This window comes from Neopsephotus bourkii, unplaced genomic scaffold, assembly GCF_033783945.1.
Source record: "Neopsephotus bourkii isolate Nb327-2 ecotype Australia unplaced genomic scaffold, CSIRO-AGI_Nbou_v1 NB_749, whole genome shotgun sequence".
Classification (NCBI taxonomy): Eukaryota; Metazoa; Chordata; class Aves; order Psittaciformes; family Psittacidae; genus Neopsephotus; species Neopsephotus bourkii.
The window spans coordinates 49,391-70,867 of record NW_026901247.1 but is presented as its reverse complement, the minus strand read 5'-3'; the positions used below and the strand labels follow the sequence as shown (position 1 = coordinate 70,867).

Below are 21,477 nucleotides of genomic sequence, written 5' to 3'. Positions count from 1 at the left end.
GCCAGCAATGTTATAGCAATGATCGGGTCTGTGTCACGGTGCTGAAGACAGTTTTATCTGTTGTGTAACTGAAGGGAAAAGTGCCCTCCTGGAACCTTTCAGGTGCAGGCATGTGCTTGGCACTGAATTTAACCCAATAATGTTGGCTGCAGAGACCTCAAAGGTTAAAAACCTTCGTGAAACTTCCAGTACAAGCAAAAGCTCCCCAGACTGAGTGGTGTTAGTAAGATTAATGCCCTGACCCAGCTCTTAGCACCCCAATCTGGGCTTGGGCTGGAGGGGGAGAGACCACAACCATGGGCAGGACTGTACTGAGTAAACTCTGTTGAGGTTGTCCCTACCAGATGTGCAGCTGTTAACTTAAACACTGCTCCTGGTAAGTAATAGTCTGATCTAATAATAATAATTATAATAATACCCCCCCCCCCAAATTAACAGCAAATGAAACACAAAAACAGTTGGGGCCCTGAATTTTACAGTATTAGGGGTATGATTGGTACAGTTTTTTACAGCTACCTGGGTAAGGTGGCCAAAGTCCTGCTAATGGGTGAAGATGGGAAAGGATTCATGGTGGTTGGGGAATTACAGAAGTGTAATTGTATAGAAAACTGCTGGTCTTCAAGCACAGAAGCCAGTGGTTTCACAGACTGAGCCCAGTCCATCAGGAGAGAACCTGATCTATTTGGCTTGACCTCGAGTTGGCTGAATTAACACACACAAGAATAAAATCAAGTTGCCCAGTAGGAAAGGTTGTACAAAAGCTTTAGAATTTGCGAAGTGAGGGGCTTGTTTCCTGTTTAACTGGTAGATCAACAACCTAACAGGCACATAGAAAATAGTTTGGGTTTTTTTTCCTTTAACGTGCCTAAAACTCTTCAGTTCTGGGCTAGTAAAGTCAAGAAATGCCATGAAATGTGCAAGTTTTTGGGCTGCTTTTGCCAATGTTAATGATGCCCAACTCATCTGTAGCTTCCAACCCACCACCTCGTTTTTGTAGCGAGATCAGAGTTGCTCTCAGTTAAATGGGGCAGGACAATTTCTCCTTCATCAGGGACACACGAGTCAGGACTTCACATGCACAACCTCCTCACTACAGCTTGGGTCTTCTGGACCGGACGGTTCTCTGAGTGAAGATGGAGCAGACCTTCCTTCTCCTCTCCAGCCCTGCAGCAATGGATTTCCCTCTCCAACGCTACTCAAGGACCTTAGGCAGATGGTGATCAGCACTTGGAACAAGGATATGAGCATGATAATGGTAAGGTCCTGGTGCAACACTCACCCCACACCCTGAAAACCAGAGACACACCACGTGCTTAAATGGTGTGGCCAGAACAAGGGGAAAGAGCCACCAATAGTTTGGTCTGAAGGGGACAATTCTGTCTCTCCTCTGCTCCTCCCCATGACTGCATGTTCCCAGGGCCTTGCTGGGATTGTACCTATTGCAACTACAGAAGTTGAGTTGGCAAGAGCCCTCCATTAGGTTAGATTCAGCATGACATTGCAGCACGTCTCTTCTTCCACCAAGCACAGATTTAAACAACTTCCCAGTTAATACAACAAATACAATCATGTTCTTCCCATTGCTCATCATGGAAGACATTATAAAACCATGTGTGCATGTTAGGTCTGATGGCCACACCAAGACTCGCTGGCCACACGGCAACACGCACCAGATATCACATAAAACAAACACGACAACACCCTGTATTTACTGTTTTAATTATTATTTTTATTATTATTATGCATAATAAATCTTTCACACAAAGTCATGAAAAGGATCCCCAATGTGGTACGTTACAGATCTCAAGGAGTATTTGTGACTGTGCCAGACTGCAGACATCAGGATGCTGCCAGACCCACACAATGCTCAAACTCTTGGAAGAGCCAATGGGGCTAGCTTGGATTTCAGCATAAATCTTGGGTCTGTCTCTGCTGTTTGGGCTTTGGATTGTAACTCCAGCTGCTCCAAACCAGCCAGGCCCTAGGAGCACTAAATATGAACTAAATGCACAAGGAAATTATGTGATGGGAACAAACCTGTTCCTTCTGCACTCAACTCGAGGTCATTGCAACAAGAGGACAGTGAGAAATAATTTACTGCGTGACTCCCTCATTGATTCAGCAGCTGGTTTGACCTATTCTATCAGATTACTGCTCTATGTACCTTTCCCTTTATGAAAAGGCCTTTCAAAGAGAAGAATCAGGTTCTCTCCAGCTTGACACCCGGCCGAAATGCATCACCTCTGCTGGGCAGTGTTTGTGAAGTGCTCACTCCTGCTGCAGGCAGTGGGGAGAAGGGTGCTCACCTCAGGTTCAAGTGCTCATAGGCACTTTAAATCAGGTTTAAAATGAGCCAACCAGTACCTTCAGAACCCACGGTTTAAAAGTGCATCTTCAGGCTGACCCTTCCAAAGCCGGGCAGCCCTGCTGACTCACAAACACTCTGAGCTTTGTAATAAAGATGAAATTACAAATCACTACAATAACCAAGCAGAGTTATCCCCTTTCAATGTTTGCTGCTCAAAACCAAAAGAAAACAGACCAAAAAAAAAACCCCAAAACAGCACAAACCTCTGTGCAGCTCGGTCATGGTTCATTCATTCCACCTATTTTGCTAAGAAAAACTGCATCCCCAGTCTTAACTATTGCCTTTTTAAAACAGCTTCTGTCATTTTAAAGCCCTAAATGCTCCTGGGTTGTACATATCACTTTGTAGCTATGCTTAAATAAATTTGGGAAGCTTTTCTGCCTTTTGGTTTTTTTTAAGCCAGCATTTCCATTTGGGTAGGACTTAAGTGGACTCCCACCTCGAAACGAGCAGGTAAGTACAATCCTAGCTCATCCTTCAGGGAAAGACAAATAAAGGAAGGGTGCAAGAAATTCTATTAAAAGCCACTCAAAGAACTTCCGAAAGCAAATGCACCCAACTCTTCAGGTCAATAAACAGAACATGCTGGAGCAGGCGGCGGATACAAGGGGTTGCCACGTATCTTTAGGAGCTAATTCCTTGGTTTTTACGTTTTGGCATGCAATGCACTGGTGGCAGTCCATACAGCAGCATGTGGGGTTAGGAGAGTGTCTGCATGCACGTGCCACAGGCACCATCAGGAGCCTCCCCAGAGAGGAAACGATCCTCGCCTTGAAAAATGAGATATTCGGTCAAAATCAGGTCAAGCCATTTCATTTGTTCTCCCAACTGCATAAACAGGTATACCAGGAAAGGACACTTAAAAACAACAACAACAACAAAAGAGAAGTATTCTACATTCAGGTAAATTTATACTTCTGCCATAAACCCTGTAATAGCAAACGGCATTTTCAATACAAAACTTAGCCAAGGATCCCCGTAACACTGTCACCACCCCACACCATTTTAACAGGACACTGTTCTATTGTACGATCTTACAACTATTTTCTTTGGAGAGTTTTTTGTTTGTTTTCCCACACACACATTCGATTTCCAGGAACAACTTTTGCTCAGACACGCAGTAAAACAAGCCTGCAAGGGACCTGACTTTAAAAGATGGTGTTTGTAGCCCTCTATCGAGTGTTTGCCAGTCAAAAAACAACAACAAAAAAGACTTTCTATTGAAAATCCTCCCACAAACATTTTGACAGCTAAATCAAGTGTTTTAAATCAGGCTGGGAGCTAATCTTATTAATATGCTGCTTGCTTAGTTCATTTGGTTGATGGCGTAGACACCAATTTAATGTCTACAGCCTTGAGAGTGCCACCGAAGTGAAGGGCTGTGAGTGAAAGCACAGGAGTAGGTGACGAGCAACCCGTGGCAGAATCCAACAGACCACAGAAAGCTTGACCCAACAAACCTCCCTCACTTGAAAGAAACAAGAATACAAATGCTGTTTCCAAAACAAAGTCCGCAATCCCTTTCCTCATTTATCCCGTTAAGTTAAAAGAACAATCAGGTTTGTGGTTGGTAGTAACATCATACCCCATGTGTAAGGCCTCATTTTCATCAAACAAGCTCTAGGTTACAGGACTATAAATGCAAGGTTTGCCTACAAGCCATCAGTTCCTCGCACCACAGTCTGTTGCCAGCGTGTTGGTGGCAATTTGCTTCCAAGACGTTGACACTGGACTGTGCACTAGCGGCAAGCTTCATTCTCCAAAAGCTGTGGGGTCAGAGGGTGCACACTGGAGGGGGTCACGTATTAACACGCGGTGCAGAGTTCTGTTTTCTGTAAGACAAGGGAGCTGAGTTGGCTTGGCTGCGGCACCTCCTTCAGCCGGAGTCCATAGTGAAGAGCTGGATGTCATGAGGGTTCCAGTACAGGGCCACGGCGGAGTTGTAGACCAAGGACCAAACGTAGGGGATGAAGAACTCCTCGGGCTGCTCCTCCTCCACATACTTGAACTTCAGCTCGGGGAACTTCTGCAATGAGAGAAACCAAAGTCCGCTGAGGGAAGGTTTGCGAGTGCGTGTGTCTGCAAATATGCAGCCACGTAAACACTGAGGTCTGGTGAAGAAAGTCGTGGGAAGAACTGAACCATTAGACCTGAACAAAAACATTTATGGGATGAAGAGATCATTTATGACTTCTTCTCCGAGTTGAACGCTACATTAGCATACTGTATTCAACTCACACTCAGTTTCCCTGTTAACAAAGACTAAACATGTGAATCCTTTGCAAAACACAAAGGTCTAAAGGAAAACTCATATTTAGCAGCTGCACAAAAACCTTCTTGCGTGTGCATGTACAGACCTCTTTACTGCAGTTTTCCCTGCAAAGCATTTTGCTATTAATTGTACTCAGCATCTCAGCAGGACAATTCTTTGGAAATGCTGTGAGAATAAACATATCTTGTGATAAGTTTTCAGTGTTCTGGCAAACTGATTTTTTCCCATCTGTTCTGAAAGACTTCATGTATTGGGGGTTGGAACTGGATGATCTTAAGGTCCTTTCCAACCCTAACTATTCTATGATTCTATGATACAGAAGTTTCCAGGAGAGAATAGCTCTTCCTCCAGGAAGCATGGTGGGAAATGTGTAGGTTCCATGCGTGAGCTCACTGGGTCCAGGAGGCCACTTTCAGTTTTGCTGCGGGTTCTCCTGCACTTTCGGTTAGGTAGCTACCTCTGTGCTTTGGCTTTCCCATTGCTTAGGAGCATGCTAATGGCATCACTGTGGTAATTAAGAGTGCAAGACCCTGCAAGTTCCTCAACTGCAACACATCGTGTCTATCCTACTTCAGCCCCTTAAGGCTGTAACTACAAGACCTGTGCACATAGACCTCATTGCCCATGTACTCATGTACCTCCGCCTCCTGGAACTTAGAATCATAGAATAGTTAGGGTTGGAAAGGACCTTAAGATCACTTAGTTCCAACCCCCCTGCCATGGACAGGGACACCTCACACTAAACTATGCCACCTAAGACTTACAGGCTAGACAACAGTAACGTCAACGAAAGCTCTGTTTTTCAGTACCAGCTTTAAGCAAAGCACACAGCTTTAAGAATCAGCACACAAATGTACTACCCCAGCCCATCCTAACTGGACAGACATACTGCATCCTCCATTTTCCAGTGTTCTCATTTCTTCGCTCTCAAAGCAGCACATACACTGCAAACCCAATGCATTCACTCTCAGTAAGGGTGCGTTTTGGGGACGAGCTGAGCCAACTTTTGTATTGTGCTCTTCAATCATTTTATCTATTTCTAAACGTTGCCTATGTCAAGAGCTTGGCAGAGTCTCAGATAAAAGCCACATTACAATGATCACTGGGGTAAGATAAAACATGACCCATTTTATTATTTATAAGGCTGTGGCTGAGACTAAGAATAAACTCCATGGTGTGACACGATCAGAACAAGCACAGCAATGGCTAAGAAGCCTCTCTGCCCATTAATAATGAAGGGATACCCTATCATCTTTCTTGAGCTCAGAGTGTCCTGTTTCCTTGTGTTAGGGTACAAGACCCTTCTGTCTGGAAAGACTCCTTTGAAGGGGCACTTCTCAGCCGCTTGCCTTTCAGGGCTGTTTATTTAACTTTTAGACACCCACATTATTTGTATTCTCAGAGTTGGAAAGCATGGAAACTGCTCTACTCCTTCCTCGTGCTGCTGTTGTTACTGGAGCAGTCTGGTGCAAACACTGAGCATACAGTTACACCAAGCCACAAAGGTGCCACCTGCATTATGCAGATGTCTCCATGGGCAGCTTCATTCAACCACAGGTGACAATGTGCCAGCTCCTACATGTCTCCATGGACAGCCTTTTCAGCTCCACTCAACCACAGCCTTGGGTGATGACGTGCCATCGGCTCCACCGATGAGGATGTTGGTGTCACCTTCCAGCATGCTCTAATGTCCTGGAGCTGCCTCTGTTTGGCTTTTGAGGCCCTTCACCACAGTTCTGTTTGGCTGGATGCCAGTCTTTAGCCTGGGAGGAATCATTTTGGCCATTGGTGTGGCTGTCTTTACAGTCCTGGATGACTTCAGAATGTGTGGAGAGCTCATCCTTAATAGCAACCCGGGATGGAAGGAGGACAGTATTGTTTCTAGCACTATCATCTCTATTTAAGGAACTAAGGCAGCTAAAAGTTAAGGTTGTTAAAGGGACTTCTGCATCTGACTCCTGTTGAGTTCAAAGACCAGAACCTCAAAGGTACATCAGCAAGTTTCGTTTCCTGCATCAGTCATGCAGTCTGTGGTAGAGAAGCTCTCTCACGGCCCTTTTGTGCACCTAAACCATTTTCTACTACCTGTCTACAACCTCTCTTTCCCAAATCTGTTTTTATCAGCCTGTTTAATCTTCTGCATCATCTTGTTTCCTCACTCTATGATACCTTGCACCCATACTCACCCCCATATCTCATTTTCTGTCTCCTGGCCTTCTCTCATCTCCAGTTTCCTTCCACTGCATCTTTATAGGACTCTTTAGCAAATCTTTCTGTTCTGCACTTGCCAAGTTTTCTTTTTGCTCATCAGCCTTGTGAGATCCTCCTTTTCATTAACATCCTCTATCCCCTCCCACCTTGGCTCCAAGCCCTCAAGCTGTGCCTGCCTTCCCCCTCTGCCACACCATCCCATGACTCTTCTGGTAGGTTAAGCCCATCTCCAAGTAAGCCCTCATGTAGATTTTAATTATTATTATTATTATTTTAAGATGATATTCTACCCTGCTTATCCTCAGTATAATCTTCCCCACTTCCCTCCTAAATGCTTCCTGCCTTGTGGTCAGTATAGACAGGAACAAGTTCAGTTCAGCATTGCATCAGCAGAATGAATGGTTAAACCTTAAGATTAAACCACTGCAGCATTTCCTAGCAGAGAAAAGCCCTTACACAGCTGCCACTGTTCACCCCAAAGGTGGCTACACGCCAGTACTGCAGCCTGTAGTAGTCCTTCTGGGAGGGAAGGAGGTAAAAAAGTTATTAAAGATGCTCATTGGAGTTGAATGAAACACACAACTATTTTTCACCTTCAAGGTCACAGATTACAGCTGCTGGTTTTGCAAGCACTTATGGCAGAACTCTGGACCATTCTGGGCTCTCAAGCAGCTTAACAAACATCTTTAGCTTTAAAACAGCAGGTAAAACTGCATTAGAAATTCCAATAGCTACATCTGAGATGCTTAGCTCTTACTATCCCATTATCTCTCAGCTGAAAGGACAGCATAAAATAAATCAGATAGCATTCATATTTTCAGGCAGTAACAGTCCTGCATTGATTTTATTATCAAGCCTTTCTTCAGACTGATCAATGTTGCCATCTATTGTGATCGTACCGTAGCAATTTAATAATCAATTTCAGATTAAAGACTATAATTTACTGCAATCAGCCTGGACTCTCTCACACTCAACATATGCCTTGAGCAGTCTGCACGTTTATCTTGGAATGTAGACAAGGAATGTAGACAAAATTTTTAAGGAGAGGTATAATACATGATGCAATTACATACACACAATTTCAACTGTATCTTTATAGGACGAACATAAGTAATAGCAGAAGTGATGGATACTTGATGGACCACCTGAATAGTGGGCCCAGAATAGCTCAGTGCATTGCTAACGAGACACAGAGGATTTGAATTCCAGGTCAGTAATTCAAACCCAGCTTCTTTAGGTGATTGCAGTGATCCATGGCTGGGTGGTGGCCATGTCTTCTCATCTATTAAAAATGAGAAATCCTATAGGCTCAGCATGGAGAGAACTGCACCTTACAACATCTACCAGCATGGCAGGCATCCACCGTAAAGATAAAACACTACCCATACTGTTTCACTCTTAGGGTGTTCACTGTAACCGGAATTTGTTAACATTCAAAAATCATCAAATTTAAGTCACCTCAATAAGGTTCTTACTTACCAGACTGAGTTTAAAACAATCTATAACAGCAGGGGTTAAATACCACATAAAAAGCTTGACTGATGCCATAAAGCTGTAAGATTCTTGATGGGTGGGAGTTTAAGGCATGTTTAAATTCAGCTCTGTGCTATTTATCTCCTGCATGTACTGCTTCCAAATGAGTGGTCAGAGCCGTCACCATGTGCTGCAGACAGACAGGAGATGACACCGAATGAATGTTTCAGGAGAGCTGTAAAGCAGCCAGGTCACAGGAGTCTTGGGGCACTCCCAGCCAGCACTGGAGAGAGTCTTATCATGGTTAAAATTCCCAAGGTGGAATTTCGTAGCACTGCAGCAATGTGGAAACCCCCTTTCCTTCCCTTTATTGCTCTTGTGCCCAACTTAATCCTGGAAAGACACTTGCTCCCTAGCTGGTGACACCCAAATGAATCTGATTCTTAGCACTTGCTGAAAAGAGGGACCACTCTAAGGCATCTTAAATGATAAGACTTAATAGAAGAGGAAAAGTCTTGGCATGGGATAAATTATCCCTATTTTTCCTTCACATCCGTATTTGTTCAGCTGGATGGTGTTGAGAGACGTAAAAACACTTTGCTACCTGTTTGCTTTGCTATTTAAGTTTTTAAACTCATTACCCTGAAGTAAATAGGTCCAGTGGAGCCATTATTTGCATTTATCCCCAGTTATTACCAGAGGAGAGACAACCCCAACTAGTTTAAAACAAACCAACCTGAGAACCTGAGAGCCGGGGTTAACACGAGGATGCGAACTGCACAATTTAAATACAGAAACCACTTACCAGCTCTGGTGAATCAACCTACCACAGCACCCTGTCTTGTTTTCTTCTGCCAGACAAAGCAGAAGTCAAGATTTAGTGGCTGGGACGAGGGTATAAACTAGACAGAGCAAGAACTCTGCAGACTGTCTGCGCTGCCAATCACAGGATTCGATGAAAAACCACAGGAAGTCCGATGAACAGATGCAGAACTGAACTGCAATAACTCCCCTACCGCAGGAGTTCAACAACACTGGGGCTTTTTTTGTTGTTGCTTTTGCAGTTAACGATTAGGAAGATAGCATCACAGCCAGCCAACAGCACCTGGCACGGCTCCAGCCAACTCAGGGGCACTTGAGCCATACATTAAATAAAGAAAGTCCCCTTCCCTTCACAAATGAGCCATCAGAGCTGCTGTTCGGCTGCAGTGTCATGTCAGTGGATGATCTCCACTCAGATAACATAAGCAAGGGCAGATGGAGCTGGTTTAAGATTGATGGAGCAGAGCTATGTCTTTGCCTCTTCACTTAATATAGATGCTTAACTGGATGAAAAGCAGCCCTCATCAAGAAAACAGTCACTGTGGAAAGAAGTCAAAGAATTGCTTTAACATAGAACTGGATAATAATCTTTTCCTTGAGACCTCCCTTAGAAACACTGGTTTCTGAAACAATCCAAAGCAAGTCACTAATTTTTGTTGCCCAGAGAAGCTGTGGCTGCCCCGTCCCTGTCAGTGCTCAAGGCCAGGCTGGACACAGGGGCTTGGAGCAAGCTGCTCTAGTGGAAGGTGTCCCTGCCTGTGGCAGGGGTTGGAACTGGATGAGCTTTAAGGTCCTTACAACCCAAAACATTCTATGATTCTACGATTTTCAAAAGCACATGACCAGTTTAGGTGAAAAGTACCATTTCCAAAGGAGTCTGAACTCATCTGAGAGTCTAATTCACATTAACCTTCCACCCATCTGAAGGTTCAAAGTCTTTTGGAAAACAGGATTTGTGTGTGTTTGAAAAAGCTTAGCATGAGTCGTGCTTGGTAACCTAATGACATGCTGGCAAATTACATGTTTCATACCAATTCAACTAAATATAATAGTATTGCCTTTGGAGCATCTGCAGGATTGGACCTTACTAGCAAAATACACCAACTGGCAAAGAAAAAAGCCCCAAACTGGCTCAAATTCAGCACCCTACCAAGTCTTTATTATAGAGACCACAGCAAAAATGTACCCCAACAAGATCAGTCCTACAACCTGCCTTGCACCAGGTAAAGAGCTTGAGCTGAGAAATAACATTTATAACTGCCTGCAAAATCCACAATGCCACCCCAAAATCAGAATTAAATTAATGAAAACAACGGTCATGCCTGGCACACTGTTCATGCTACAGATATGCAAGTACACATGTAAACATTTATATATTTATTTTTTATGCAAATAAAAAGCACTTAAGTGGTTTTATAGATCAAAATTTCAGAAGAAAAATTCTCAGTATGTGTTCTAAGACACCGACAGGCTGAATTTTTGCAGTTGTTTAATTGTTCTGAGGAGATAATGCCGTTTCATCTTCCCCTGGTTCTGTTTGTGTCTACTGTGCTACTTCAGCCAGACGGTCTTTGTGGCTTTGGTGAAATATCTGTATGGGCTACACTGCACCTGCCCGATACCATCTTTATCTCCTTCTGAGGCTTGAAAGCCAGATAGCCCAGAAGACGATGGTGGGGAGATGAAGGAAGCAAACAGGAAACCTGCTAGACTAAGCATGAGCAGCATGTTCAGAGATCTGCGTAAGGAATAGGTGCACATTTAAAGACAGAGAAGAGAACAGCGGCTTAGAGCGTGTCAGGAGGCTTTGAAGAAGATATAGAAAACTCAAGATGATAAGAAGAGGTTCAAAACAATCCATGAGTGAGCTAAATATCCCCATCTGATCAATCACGAGCTGTAGTAGGAAGCAATGTTTTCCCAGGGAGTAAAATTCAGTAAGCCAAATAACCCAAACTCATCTAATGGGATACAATCTTCCTGGACTACAAAGGCAGGGAAGTTTATCTGTAGAGACACAACAGTTTTTGCAAGTTAGGAACACTGATACGTGATTTCTGTTTTCAGATCCGTGAGAATAAAGATTTGTGCAACCACAGCTGTGGAAAAATGAATGCACAGGGGGTGAGCTTGCACTGTTATATGTGAATGATGACCAGAGAAGCAGACATGCCTCTGGTCGGAGTTCAGCAATTACAATTGTTTTTTACAGAGTACCGAAAAGCCCGGTCAGTTTTGCGAAAAGCAACCAAACAGTGGTGGCTAGATGTGTATTAGTGAAGCACAATGGTTTAAAGAAGTGAAATGTTTGCAGTGACCATGCCATGGTGGCAAAGCTTTGTGGAGTACCACATTGCTAAAAAGACTGCATTTCTTTCTGGGATAGACTGGCAAACACAGCTTAAAGTCCTACTAAGAGTCTGGGATGCACATACACAAGTTCCTGTTTCTTTGCCTTACAGCTAGGAAATACTGCTGCAAAACATCAGTAGAAATTATTTTTGTCTTCATACCGAGTTGTTAATCTGTACAAATTCCAAAAGCACTGTATATAAAAGTACAAATTCGAGCTCAGGAGGAAGTCAGGTACGCACTTCAGGCTGTCCTGGGTCCACCTCAGAAACATCTGACTTTGGGCTGTTTCCAGACAGCACAGTGAATAAATTGGACCCCTGGTCAACAGCTTTTCCAGCAAACCTGGCTGAAAACATGCCACCTGAAGAGCTGATCCAGAGACAAACCCTTAAAGCAGTTAGTTTGAGGAAACAATGGGATCCCTGCTCAGCTTCAGGGATGCTGTGTCTACATGGAGAAATTTCAGAATGAGAAGATTAAGATGATTAAAGACTAAAGCAGAACTCACATATTATGCACTGATAAGCATCATTAACCTCTGCACAACACTGCATGCATTGCACACAGAGAGTCACAATCCAAGGATTTACAGTTATCATTACAATTTACTTGCCATGCCAGGAATGTTCTGTATACGATGTTGTCTAGATGGATACACATAATTTCAGAGCATTTTCAGTTTGACAGCTCAACAGCTAGGAGCTGTGACTTGCTGCCAGACCAGAGAGAGACAGCGAACTGCAACAGGAACATTACAGGGATGTTCAGAACACTGCAGAATATATAGTATATGGTGGCTTTGCCAAATAGTAAGAAAAAAGGAACTAGAAACTGATGCAGTTGTGCTTTAAGCTTGACGTGTACATGAGGTACCATCAACAAAAGAACAGAACTTTCATCCACTTCAGGACTTAACATGAAACAATAATAGATCTTTGAAAATACAGAGGCCTTTGAGAAGAAACAGCATAGGTGTGGGATCTGAGCAAAAAATGAATCACCTCAAAATGATGGCAGGTAAAAATGAGGAATGTTTTTAAAATTGAAATAAAACTAACCAAGAAAAGGTTTAAATATGGAGAATGAAGAAAGGTACTGGTTCAGTTCACAAAAACAGTGCTGGTGCCTGACCTCGCTTGAGCATTCATGATCCTGTTACGTACACACACACCGACCACTCAGATAAGTAAGTAAAATCCTTTGTGTGCTTTTGAATTTAGGGAATTAAAGCCTGAAAACCAGAATAATCCCTGGACATTTCTCACTGGCATTAAGGGATGCCACTGCACAAATAGGGACGGACCTATCAACTCGGAAAACTTTTAATGATATGAAGTGGATGCATAAGTCTTCTTACTGTGGGATTTGCAGCAAATGCACGTTTCATAACAGCAGACCCTATTTTTACCAGTGCTAAGGAAGATGCAAATGAATTTAAGCCCTGGCTTCCTGTGTATCAGCTCTCAACCCATCCTTCTCTACAATAATGTGCAAAGCTTTACGCAGACGTGAATATCAGCATGTCTGAAGCAAACTTTTTTGTTAAAACTGCAGTGCATTTATAAATCACTCATTCAACTTCATACAAAAGTCTGTATAGTTGCTAAGAAAAATTTACAAGGTTTGGAGGAGACTTTGTATACTTTACTCTGCTACAACTCACAGTTAAGACAATGATGCTTTAGCAGCACCCTCAAAGAAGGGCTTGGGCATCCAGGAATTTCCTAAGTCTCAGAATTAAACCCTGCAAGCTTATAAAGGCTTTCCAAACCACAGAATACCATTCTTCCCGGAGACAAAGCAGATTCAAGGCTGAATTTTGTTTCCAGAATTTTATGAATGAGACAGTTGAAAATCTGCCACTTCTCAAGTATGCAAAATGTAAACTTTCAACAAAGAAATTGGCTTTAATGACTCAGTTGGAAGCCTTTCACTTACTTTTACATGTGTAAATCAAAGGAAAGGGGAATAAACTCTTTGAAGGTCTCGAACTGGGCAAAAACTTAAGCTGTCGAAAATCCATACGTGCACTGTTTGGACCACACTGACAACCAAGGCAGACAAAATACATACTAAGTTTAGTAAACAAGAGGAGGCAGAGGAAGATCAGCTATGCAGCCCACCAGCAGATCTGCAAGACGCTGAGGTGTTTGGTCCCTTCAAATAAAGCTCATGGTGCCTTCAGAGCCCCATCATCACCTGGTTAATGGGGAAACCCTTAGATAAAACAAAAAGGACTTTTTATGGTTCAGCACTCATGTGCCTGGGCTACGAAGTCTGCTCCAAGTGGATAAAAATTACAGATGTGTTCCCTTCATCAGCCTTTTTATAAAACACCAAAACAATGCTATAAATGACAACCACTATTCCAGTTGTCACATCAGAGAAAACTATCTGCCAATTATTTTCTGAAAAGCGAGTTGCACCCTTTTAATCTCACTGACATAATTTATTGAGCTTTAACAGCAAAGAAAACCTCACCTCAAAAGTCTTAAAAGGGCTTCTTAAGTGTATGAACAACTGAAGGGTTGGAGCAAATAATCCTGCTGAATAATGAATGTACACTAAAACACGTAGCTATATACTCAAAGACGTGGTGAATCTACACAAATCCAAGAGCCAGCTATATATTTGAAATTTCTAGCAGTGACTGCTACTGTTTTAAGTCACAGCAGACTGTTTTGATTTTGATAGCAGACTAGTCTAAAATACGAGGGATGCTGTTTATTGTGGAAGACTTCGTGCTCCAGATAACATCACCGACGATTACTCTACCTAGGCTAACGCACCACCGCATCGTCCTCAAGTAAAACCCCAGATAAACCTATCACTGGTACCTGACTTCTACTCCCACAAAAAGTCAGCTCTTGTGCCAGTAAAAGCCTTGCCTTGATGTGTACCATGCAATCAGCAATGCGAAATAAGCACAGGGTGTTTGCTACAAGTGTGGCAATGAAGGAAACCATTAAACTTTAAGACCATAATCCACATTTTTAGGTAAGGCAGTCAAGCAAGCAGGTGGGATTTGCCTCAGGAACACTGTCTGCATAATGCACATATTCTGACCCAGAAACATGTAATGACTACAGTTTCCTCACTTTTTCATAGGAATTGTCATGCCCAGGGTTAGATTTTTCCTCCCTCACCTGGGAGAGGAAGTGGAGATTTCACTCAGTCTTTACAGATTGAGTCCCACCTTGTGCTTGCTGGTGGAACTGGTGACCACCACAAGGTCCCTAGTGCTGATCTCCATAGTTAAAGGATTTTTCCTTTGGGAAACTACCTATATGAGCCCTCTCTACTGTCCTAATACAGTCTTGGGATGATCCCACTGAAGCACAAACACAGAGCATCAAGAGATCAAAATACTGTTTTCACCTGCTGGTTTCTTTCACCCAAATTTCAGAGTTACTACAATGTCACAGTTTGTTTTCCCATTTAGTTGCATAGAACATACTCTCCTAACACAAAGGTGGCAGGAGAAGAGCAGAGTGATTCAGTTTGCATATTTTTCCAGTGACGAGGTCCCAGACATGCTTTCACTGGAAATTGGTGCAACTCTGCAGCAGCATCCAAAACATCCCACCAAGCCAAAAAGAACATTCCTTTGGACAACTGGGACAAAGCTCCTCTCCGTTATCACTGTACAGGGGTCCCAAAACATTGCCTAGGCTCTGGCTTTGTGCATCAAGCAGGGAAAGGAGACCCCTTTCCGTGCTGGGTTTAACACCTTCAGTTTGCCTCGCGGAGGCTGACATTTACAAGGCGTTTACAACACGTTTCCTCGCAGCTCCTTTGACAAGGTTTGACTTTCACATAACAGCAGCCACAAAGATGAAGCCCCAGCAGACATCCTCCTCCAGTCCCTCCCACCCAGCACAGCGGCGGGGCGGCATGCCAAGCCCAAACATCCTTCCCCCCCTCCCCGAGCGCCCGTGGAGGAAGACCTCCTTTTGATTTTGTACTTTTTAATCTGAGGGAGCCAGGCCTGTAAATATCACAGAAAAAATGATAACAATGACTTTAGAACAGAGACAGACTCGCTGTCACCAACTGTTAACTCTCAGATCAGGGCAGCCTAGGAAGCGGACCCTTATCTGACTGAGGTCCAGGACATGCTGACTAACACCCCTATTGAGACTGCAGACCTTTGGCTCCCTAATCTCCCCAAACTGGAAAACGTACACCCTGATGGACATACTCCCTTCTTAAGTATTTCAGGCCTCAGCAAACAGACAAATCGTGCCGTGAGATGAGCAGTGTTGCCCTGCTACAGTGCAGGAAATCCAATTTATTTGTCTTGAGGAGTGAAAGGTGGAATGACAGTAAAACCTCTCCAGTTGTAGCACGCGGTGCCAAACTGCAGCCTTATCTCTGCTTGGTTTGTGAGATGAGGAATCAGTGCCAAATGTGGAGGTTTACACTCTCTCTTTTGCGGATATGGACTTCACAGCTCTTTTATTGCTTTAATTCACTCTAATGCTGACTGTTCTGTAAAGACAGACCCAAGCCAGGGGAGTTTAAGCTGAACTCAACATATGACCATGGTGCCTGTTTCTAAATGGATTTTTAGATTGTTCATTCTGTCCTATATTTGATATTCTAGATTCTATATTCAATATTCTGTATTTTAGTGATGAAGGACATGAAGGTTGCAATAGGCATGTTCATATTAGCTACTGGAAGCAAGCCTTTATCATAATAGAGGCAAATAGCGTGTGGGAGGGAGAAAGAAATAGCTACTAATGAGTAAGACAAGGATTCCTACATGGTGGAGGACATTTTTACGAGTCTGGACACTGGGCAATTGCATCTCCTTAGCTGGCTAAGTATGGGGAGTCAAGAGCTGACTGCATACAAAAAGGGATCTGTATGCCTGATGTCCTCCCAAACCCACAGGTTTAAAAAGCAGCACTCTCCTATAGTGAAACTGCTTTTTTTCTAATGCAAACAATCATCTCAATCAGAAAAAGGGCCTCAAGTGAGCTGCTCTTTTAATAATACATGAAAATTACTTGTGTTTTCCATTTTACTAAGCTTTAGATGCAGTACTTCCAGATTTGTTTGCCTTCACTAACTTTAACTGTATTAAACCACCTATACTTCTAAAGACTGTCTTTCAGACATGAAATTAAACTGTTCTATAAAGCTCCCCACTTCAGGAAGAGGAATTTTAGAAGTAATTTATTCATTAATGTTATTATGTCCCTTGGTTATTGAACATATCTGCCCCCTCCCTCCCTGTGCTTTCAGATCAAGGTTGTTTACCCCGGTAGCAACAATCAGTTTTTGCTGGTCTTAGTACAGGAGAATGGAGCTTGGCAAAACCTGATGGGATAGATAAGCACAAGGAATTCAAATTAAACTTTGCTGCCTGACTCTGAACTCAGAGCTATAGGCATCACTTGAATCTCACAGGTCTCACATTAAAGACAACACCTAAATTTAAGGGCTGTGCTCTTCTCCCACTTTACTCCATAGATACAACATTTCCTGCTCTGTTTTGGAGCTGCCAGTTGCTCATACCATCTAGCAGACGTTCCTTCATGAGCTATCTGATACATGTCTCTCGTTTGCTATCTGCAAAACACAATACTTCCTGGGGTTTTTGATACTTAACACACAGCACAAAGGAAGGGAAACCTTCCTCCTGGAGCTGCAGGATGATGCTGCAGCATTATCAAGCTGGGAACATCTCACCCCACTGCCATACTTGTCTGTCCTCAAGCTGAACTTAGCTCATGAGACACAGTTTTGATTGCTCTCCCCACAGATTAATCACATTTTGTAACAGAGAACTAGTACAAATTACCTAGCTGGCATGAAGGGAGCAAACGCAATGCATGTCCTGCAGGACTCCCTGTTTTTCCTCATCTTCCATGCCCTAAGAGCACATAGTGGTTGGAAACACTTGCCACCTACCTAGAGTACTAGTCATTAAGCACTAGGAGGAAAGCTGGAAAGGGCTGAGCGTTACAACCTTAGGAACCATAAACCCAGCCTAAAGCCACATGGCTTCAAGATTCAATGCAATCATCTGATCCTTCATAACAAACACAGCTACAGGAAAGGCATGGTGACCTAAACCAGCTGCCCTCTAAATCCCAACAGCAGTGATGCTGATATACGTGAGAATTCCCCTGCTTGGCCAGGAAAAAGCCATCTACATCACTAATCATCCTCAGCAGGAACAAACAGCCTGTAAATCAACTGGAGAGAAGCACTGCAACTTGTACCAAAGGTTGTGACAAAATTAAACTCAGTATGGGAATGCAGTTGAGGCAGCCATCAGCTGACAAAGTACATTTCTTCCTCATTCTCACTTCTTGGTGTAGTTGCTGTAAACATTCAAGACATTTCTCTGATTTATGCATTTAATTAAAAGATATCTATAACATTCATGCTGTTTACGTTTAACCCAATGCTGCAATGAAAGCTGTAATTTTGCCTGGGATTTATATTCTGTACTCAAATTTATTTTGATTCATTGATTTAAACATACACACAGAAGTGAAAATGTGTCAGATCATGAAAATGGAAAAGATTATACTCCATTATCTAGTTCATCTGTCAACTGGGGCAGAAATCTTCCAAGGACTGTGTTTTTCTCAATCTGCCACATTATGGAAACTTAATTTAAAAGACTAATTCTGAAAAGACAGCTAAACCTTAAAAGTGGAAGAGCAATTGGACCAGTATAATTGGAATGAGTTTTTTCCCTCCCTTTATTTTGTATTCAGTTGTTCATAACTCACCAAATCTTGCGCCTTCTGGGATAAAACTGTTTGGCTCTGCCACATTATTTTATACTTTTTTTTAAAACTGGGTTTTTTTTTAATGAAGTAGGAAAAAATGTAGGTTTTTCTTTTTTAATAAAAAAAGTAGTAATTCATTTTAAATGCAACTTTTTTCCCTTTTTAGCTACCCTGCGTATACTGAGACCTTGCAATAAAAAATGAACACAAGGGTTAGAAATAGCTCTTAACGGAGGAGAAGAAAAAAATAAAGTCAAGAGCATTTCAGTGTAATTTTACTTTGCCCAAAGTTGCAAGATATTTGGAAACAACACGTCATGCACATGCAGTGCATTTGGCACTGGCCTAGTCATTAGACTCCCAACACATGCAACTAAGTAAGGGGAGGCTGCACAACACATGCAAACCAGATTCAGTCACAGCCAAAAATGTAATAAAAAGGATGGGGTGACTTTCTAGGGTATGGAGGAGGGAGGCTTGGGAAATGTTACTTAGCTCGAGCAAATGTACAGCTCTGAAGTTAACAGGGGATGGGCTCTGGCTTGCAGCCCTGCTGTAAGATGTACTGGATGGGGAGTTATGGGCTGCTCATGAGCGCTGGGCTCCTGCCGAGCTGCTGTGGAGCCAGCAAAGCTCTGCAGCTCTGGGCAGGGAAGCTCCTCTGTGCTCTCTTTCAAACAAATGGGATCATCCCTGAAGGTTAACAGAGTTCAAATGATGTGGCAGGCAAGCGGTTAGCAGAATGGCAGTAGCTCTGAGAAACGTACACACGCAAAACGTTGTTTACCAGTGTCAGAGATCTGTTACTATGGGGAGAGACTTGGAAAGTCTCACGCTGCTTTCCCATCCTCTCATTTCTCCAGTGCTTTCTTCCTGCCTTATATTTTATATGTGTTTCTTGTAGTAGCTTCCTTAAAGCAATGAAATCAACCAGTTTCATGTAGCTGGTGACAACCAACCAGATACACAGACGGATTCCTGTTAGAATCTGTGTAACGCTTAAATTCTTTGGCTCAGTCCCAACACGTGCCCTTCCTTCCAACAGAGTGAAAGAATGACCCTATCTTTCTATGTGCCACAGAAAAATTAAGCTTGGAGAAGAATATGTCTATTTTTTAACAGCACAATTAAATCAAAGTAGATGCACTGATGAGCAATTCAGCATCTCAAAAGCTCACATGGGAAAACCAGATGCTGTTGCTACACTCACCTCCAGTCTCACTGAGTGTTTCACAGTGCAATGAGAGGCCAAGACCAGACTTCAGTTGTGCATTAAGCAGTATCTGATTGATCTCTTTTGGCAACCCATGCTCCTTTTAATGACTGGAGGTTGTATGTCATCTCCTGACCCTTTCCTTCCACAGAGTTTGCAGAGAACCTAACATCAGGCCCTCCATTTATCACTATTGGCAATGCCTTGTGCAAGGATGCTCTGCCATCTGGAGAGCAGCAGTAAGGAAAACATTCCTCATCCTGGGTGACAGTAGGAAGATGCCACCACGTAACCACCTTTTTGCTCCTCCAAAACAACATTCCTTGCAGTGATGGGTCCTGCTCACTGCTGCGAAACAGCCTCTGTCTGTCTGGAGCATCTTTCACTGGCCATGAAATGAAGATGCTGAAGGGCCCCTCTCATGCTGAGCACAACCAGACTCTTCTGATCCAACGAAGAAGATCATCAAGAAGAAGGCAAATGCTGTTAATTAAGAGGTAACCAGCCTCCATGAGACTGCACTGCTGCTTCTTTATTGTTTGCTATACTGTCATTCACACTCCCTTCCTACTTTTTACCCCTGGAGGCAAAAGGATGCTAACTAAACCCTTAGCAAACGCTGAACAGCCAATTCAGTGCTACTCTTTCCCAGACTACTTGTCGAACAGCTCTTTTACACCATTTTACTTTGGTTTTTTTTTGTTAGGAACTGTAATCACAAACACGAATAAACAATTTTATTGTTATTACCTGGCCACATGATGCATTTAAATCCCCTGATAACCAGCCCTCCACCCTCTCCTGCCCTGCGCAGACCCCAGCTCTGCTCTTGCTCAGGTTCAAAGGAATTCTTAACTTTACAACACCGATAGTTTCCTGATGGCCTAATCCTGGGTCAGAAAGGAAAAAAGCACCCCTTTAATAACTGTTGTTACAGGACACTATTCCATCTTCTAAAGCCTCTGCATGTAACTGCATGAAACCTCATCTGTTGTCTTAATGGGAAGCAGTTAATTACAATCCACAAGCTGCCACAGGCAAGGCTGAGACATTAATCAGGTCTGCTGGGTACGGGGCTGTAACAGCAGTTAGAGTTCAGTTCACTGAGCAGCAGTGAAGGGACTAAACCCAGTCAATGGCAAAGTGAAGACAACCGCAGGAGAGAAGCCCTGTGGAACAGCCTAACTCCTTCACTGCTCATCCCTCTGCTCCTAGAAGGGTTTATTTTCCCTTTCACATTTTTCTGGAAGAATCAGTCTCAGAATCACTAATAATATATACTACTGTATTAATACAACATTATTATACTTGCATTTATACAATTAAATGATTATTACCTAGTACCTGTCTCCTGGCTGGGTAGACATGATCTTGTCACCTGAACATTTCCGTTTATTCTCAGAACTGTGGCTTTGGAGAACCAAAACTGCCCAAGTTTCTGTGAAACGCTGACCTGCATAGCAATACTATTGAATTGCTCTTCTGAAGCAGTTATGGTAACTCCAGAATAAGGTGATTTCATTCCAGTGTAATTGTTCAGCTTTGTGAAGCAAGCAATTACTCTGGAATGAAGTGACTGAATCCAGAATGAGCCTTCCAGAAGGTAACTGGAAGAGTTTTCAAGGGTGGAGGGGACAGACATTAAGCCTCCATGTAAATATTAAGTCTCCATGTGGATGACAGCTTGGGAATAGGAGTGTCCTGCGCTAGCCCACCCTTCATCCTCATCTTGGCCAATGCACCTCATTCCTGAACTGCAGAATCACTGTTACTCGAGTCACTCACCCAAGGCACCACCCTCCCAAGCTACCTTGTCTTGTGCAATACACAGCTCCTGCTGCTTTCCTTCATCTCTGGAAGGTGAAATTTGCTTCTCTGGATTCCAGCAAGGTAAAAAAACCCCACAGGGGATTCTCTTTCCTAGAGAACTGTGATCAAGCTATGAACAGGATGTAAAGGAGATAATAAAACCACATAAAATACTAGATTTTAAAACCACAACTGCCAT

The 21,477-nt window shown here is 43.0% G+C and overlaps 1 protein-coding gene across 1 annotated transcript in view; it reads right to left on the bottom strand.

Annotated features, from left to right (window-relative positions):
• Positions 1 to 1,707: 1,707 nt before the first annotated feature.
• The window catches only part of LOC133212949 (dymeclin-like), a gene marked incomplete at its 5' end in the record, with an annotated part of 67,650 nt that continues 47,880 nt past the window's right edge, over positions 1,708 to 21,477 (bottom strand). Inside the window, one exon of the mRNA XM_061354822.1 lies at positions 1,708 to 4,394. Within this exon, the coding sequence (XP_061210806.1) occupies positions 4,245 to 4,394 (150 nt within the window). The remainder of the gene's footprint in view (positions 4,395 to 21,477) is intronic.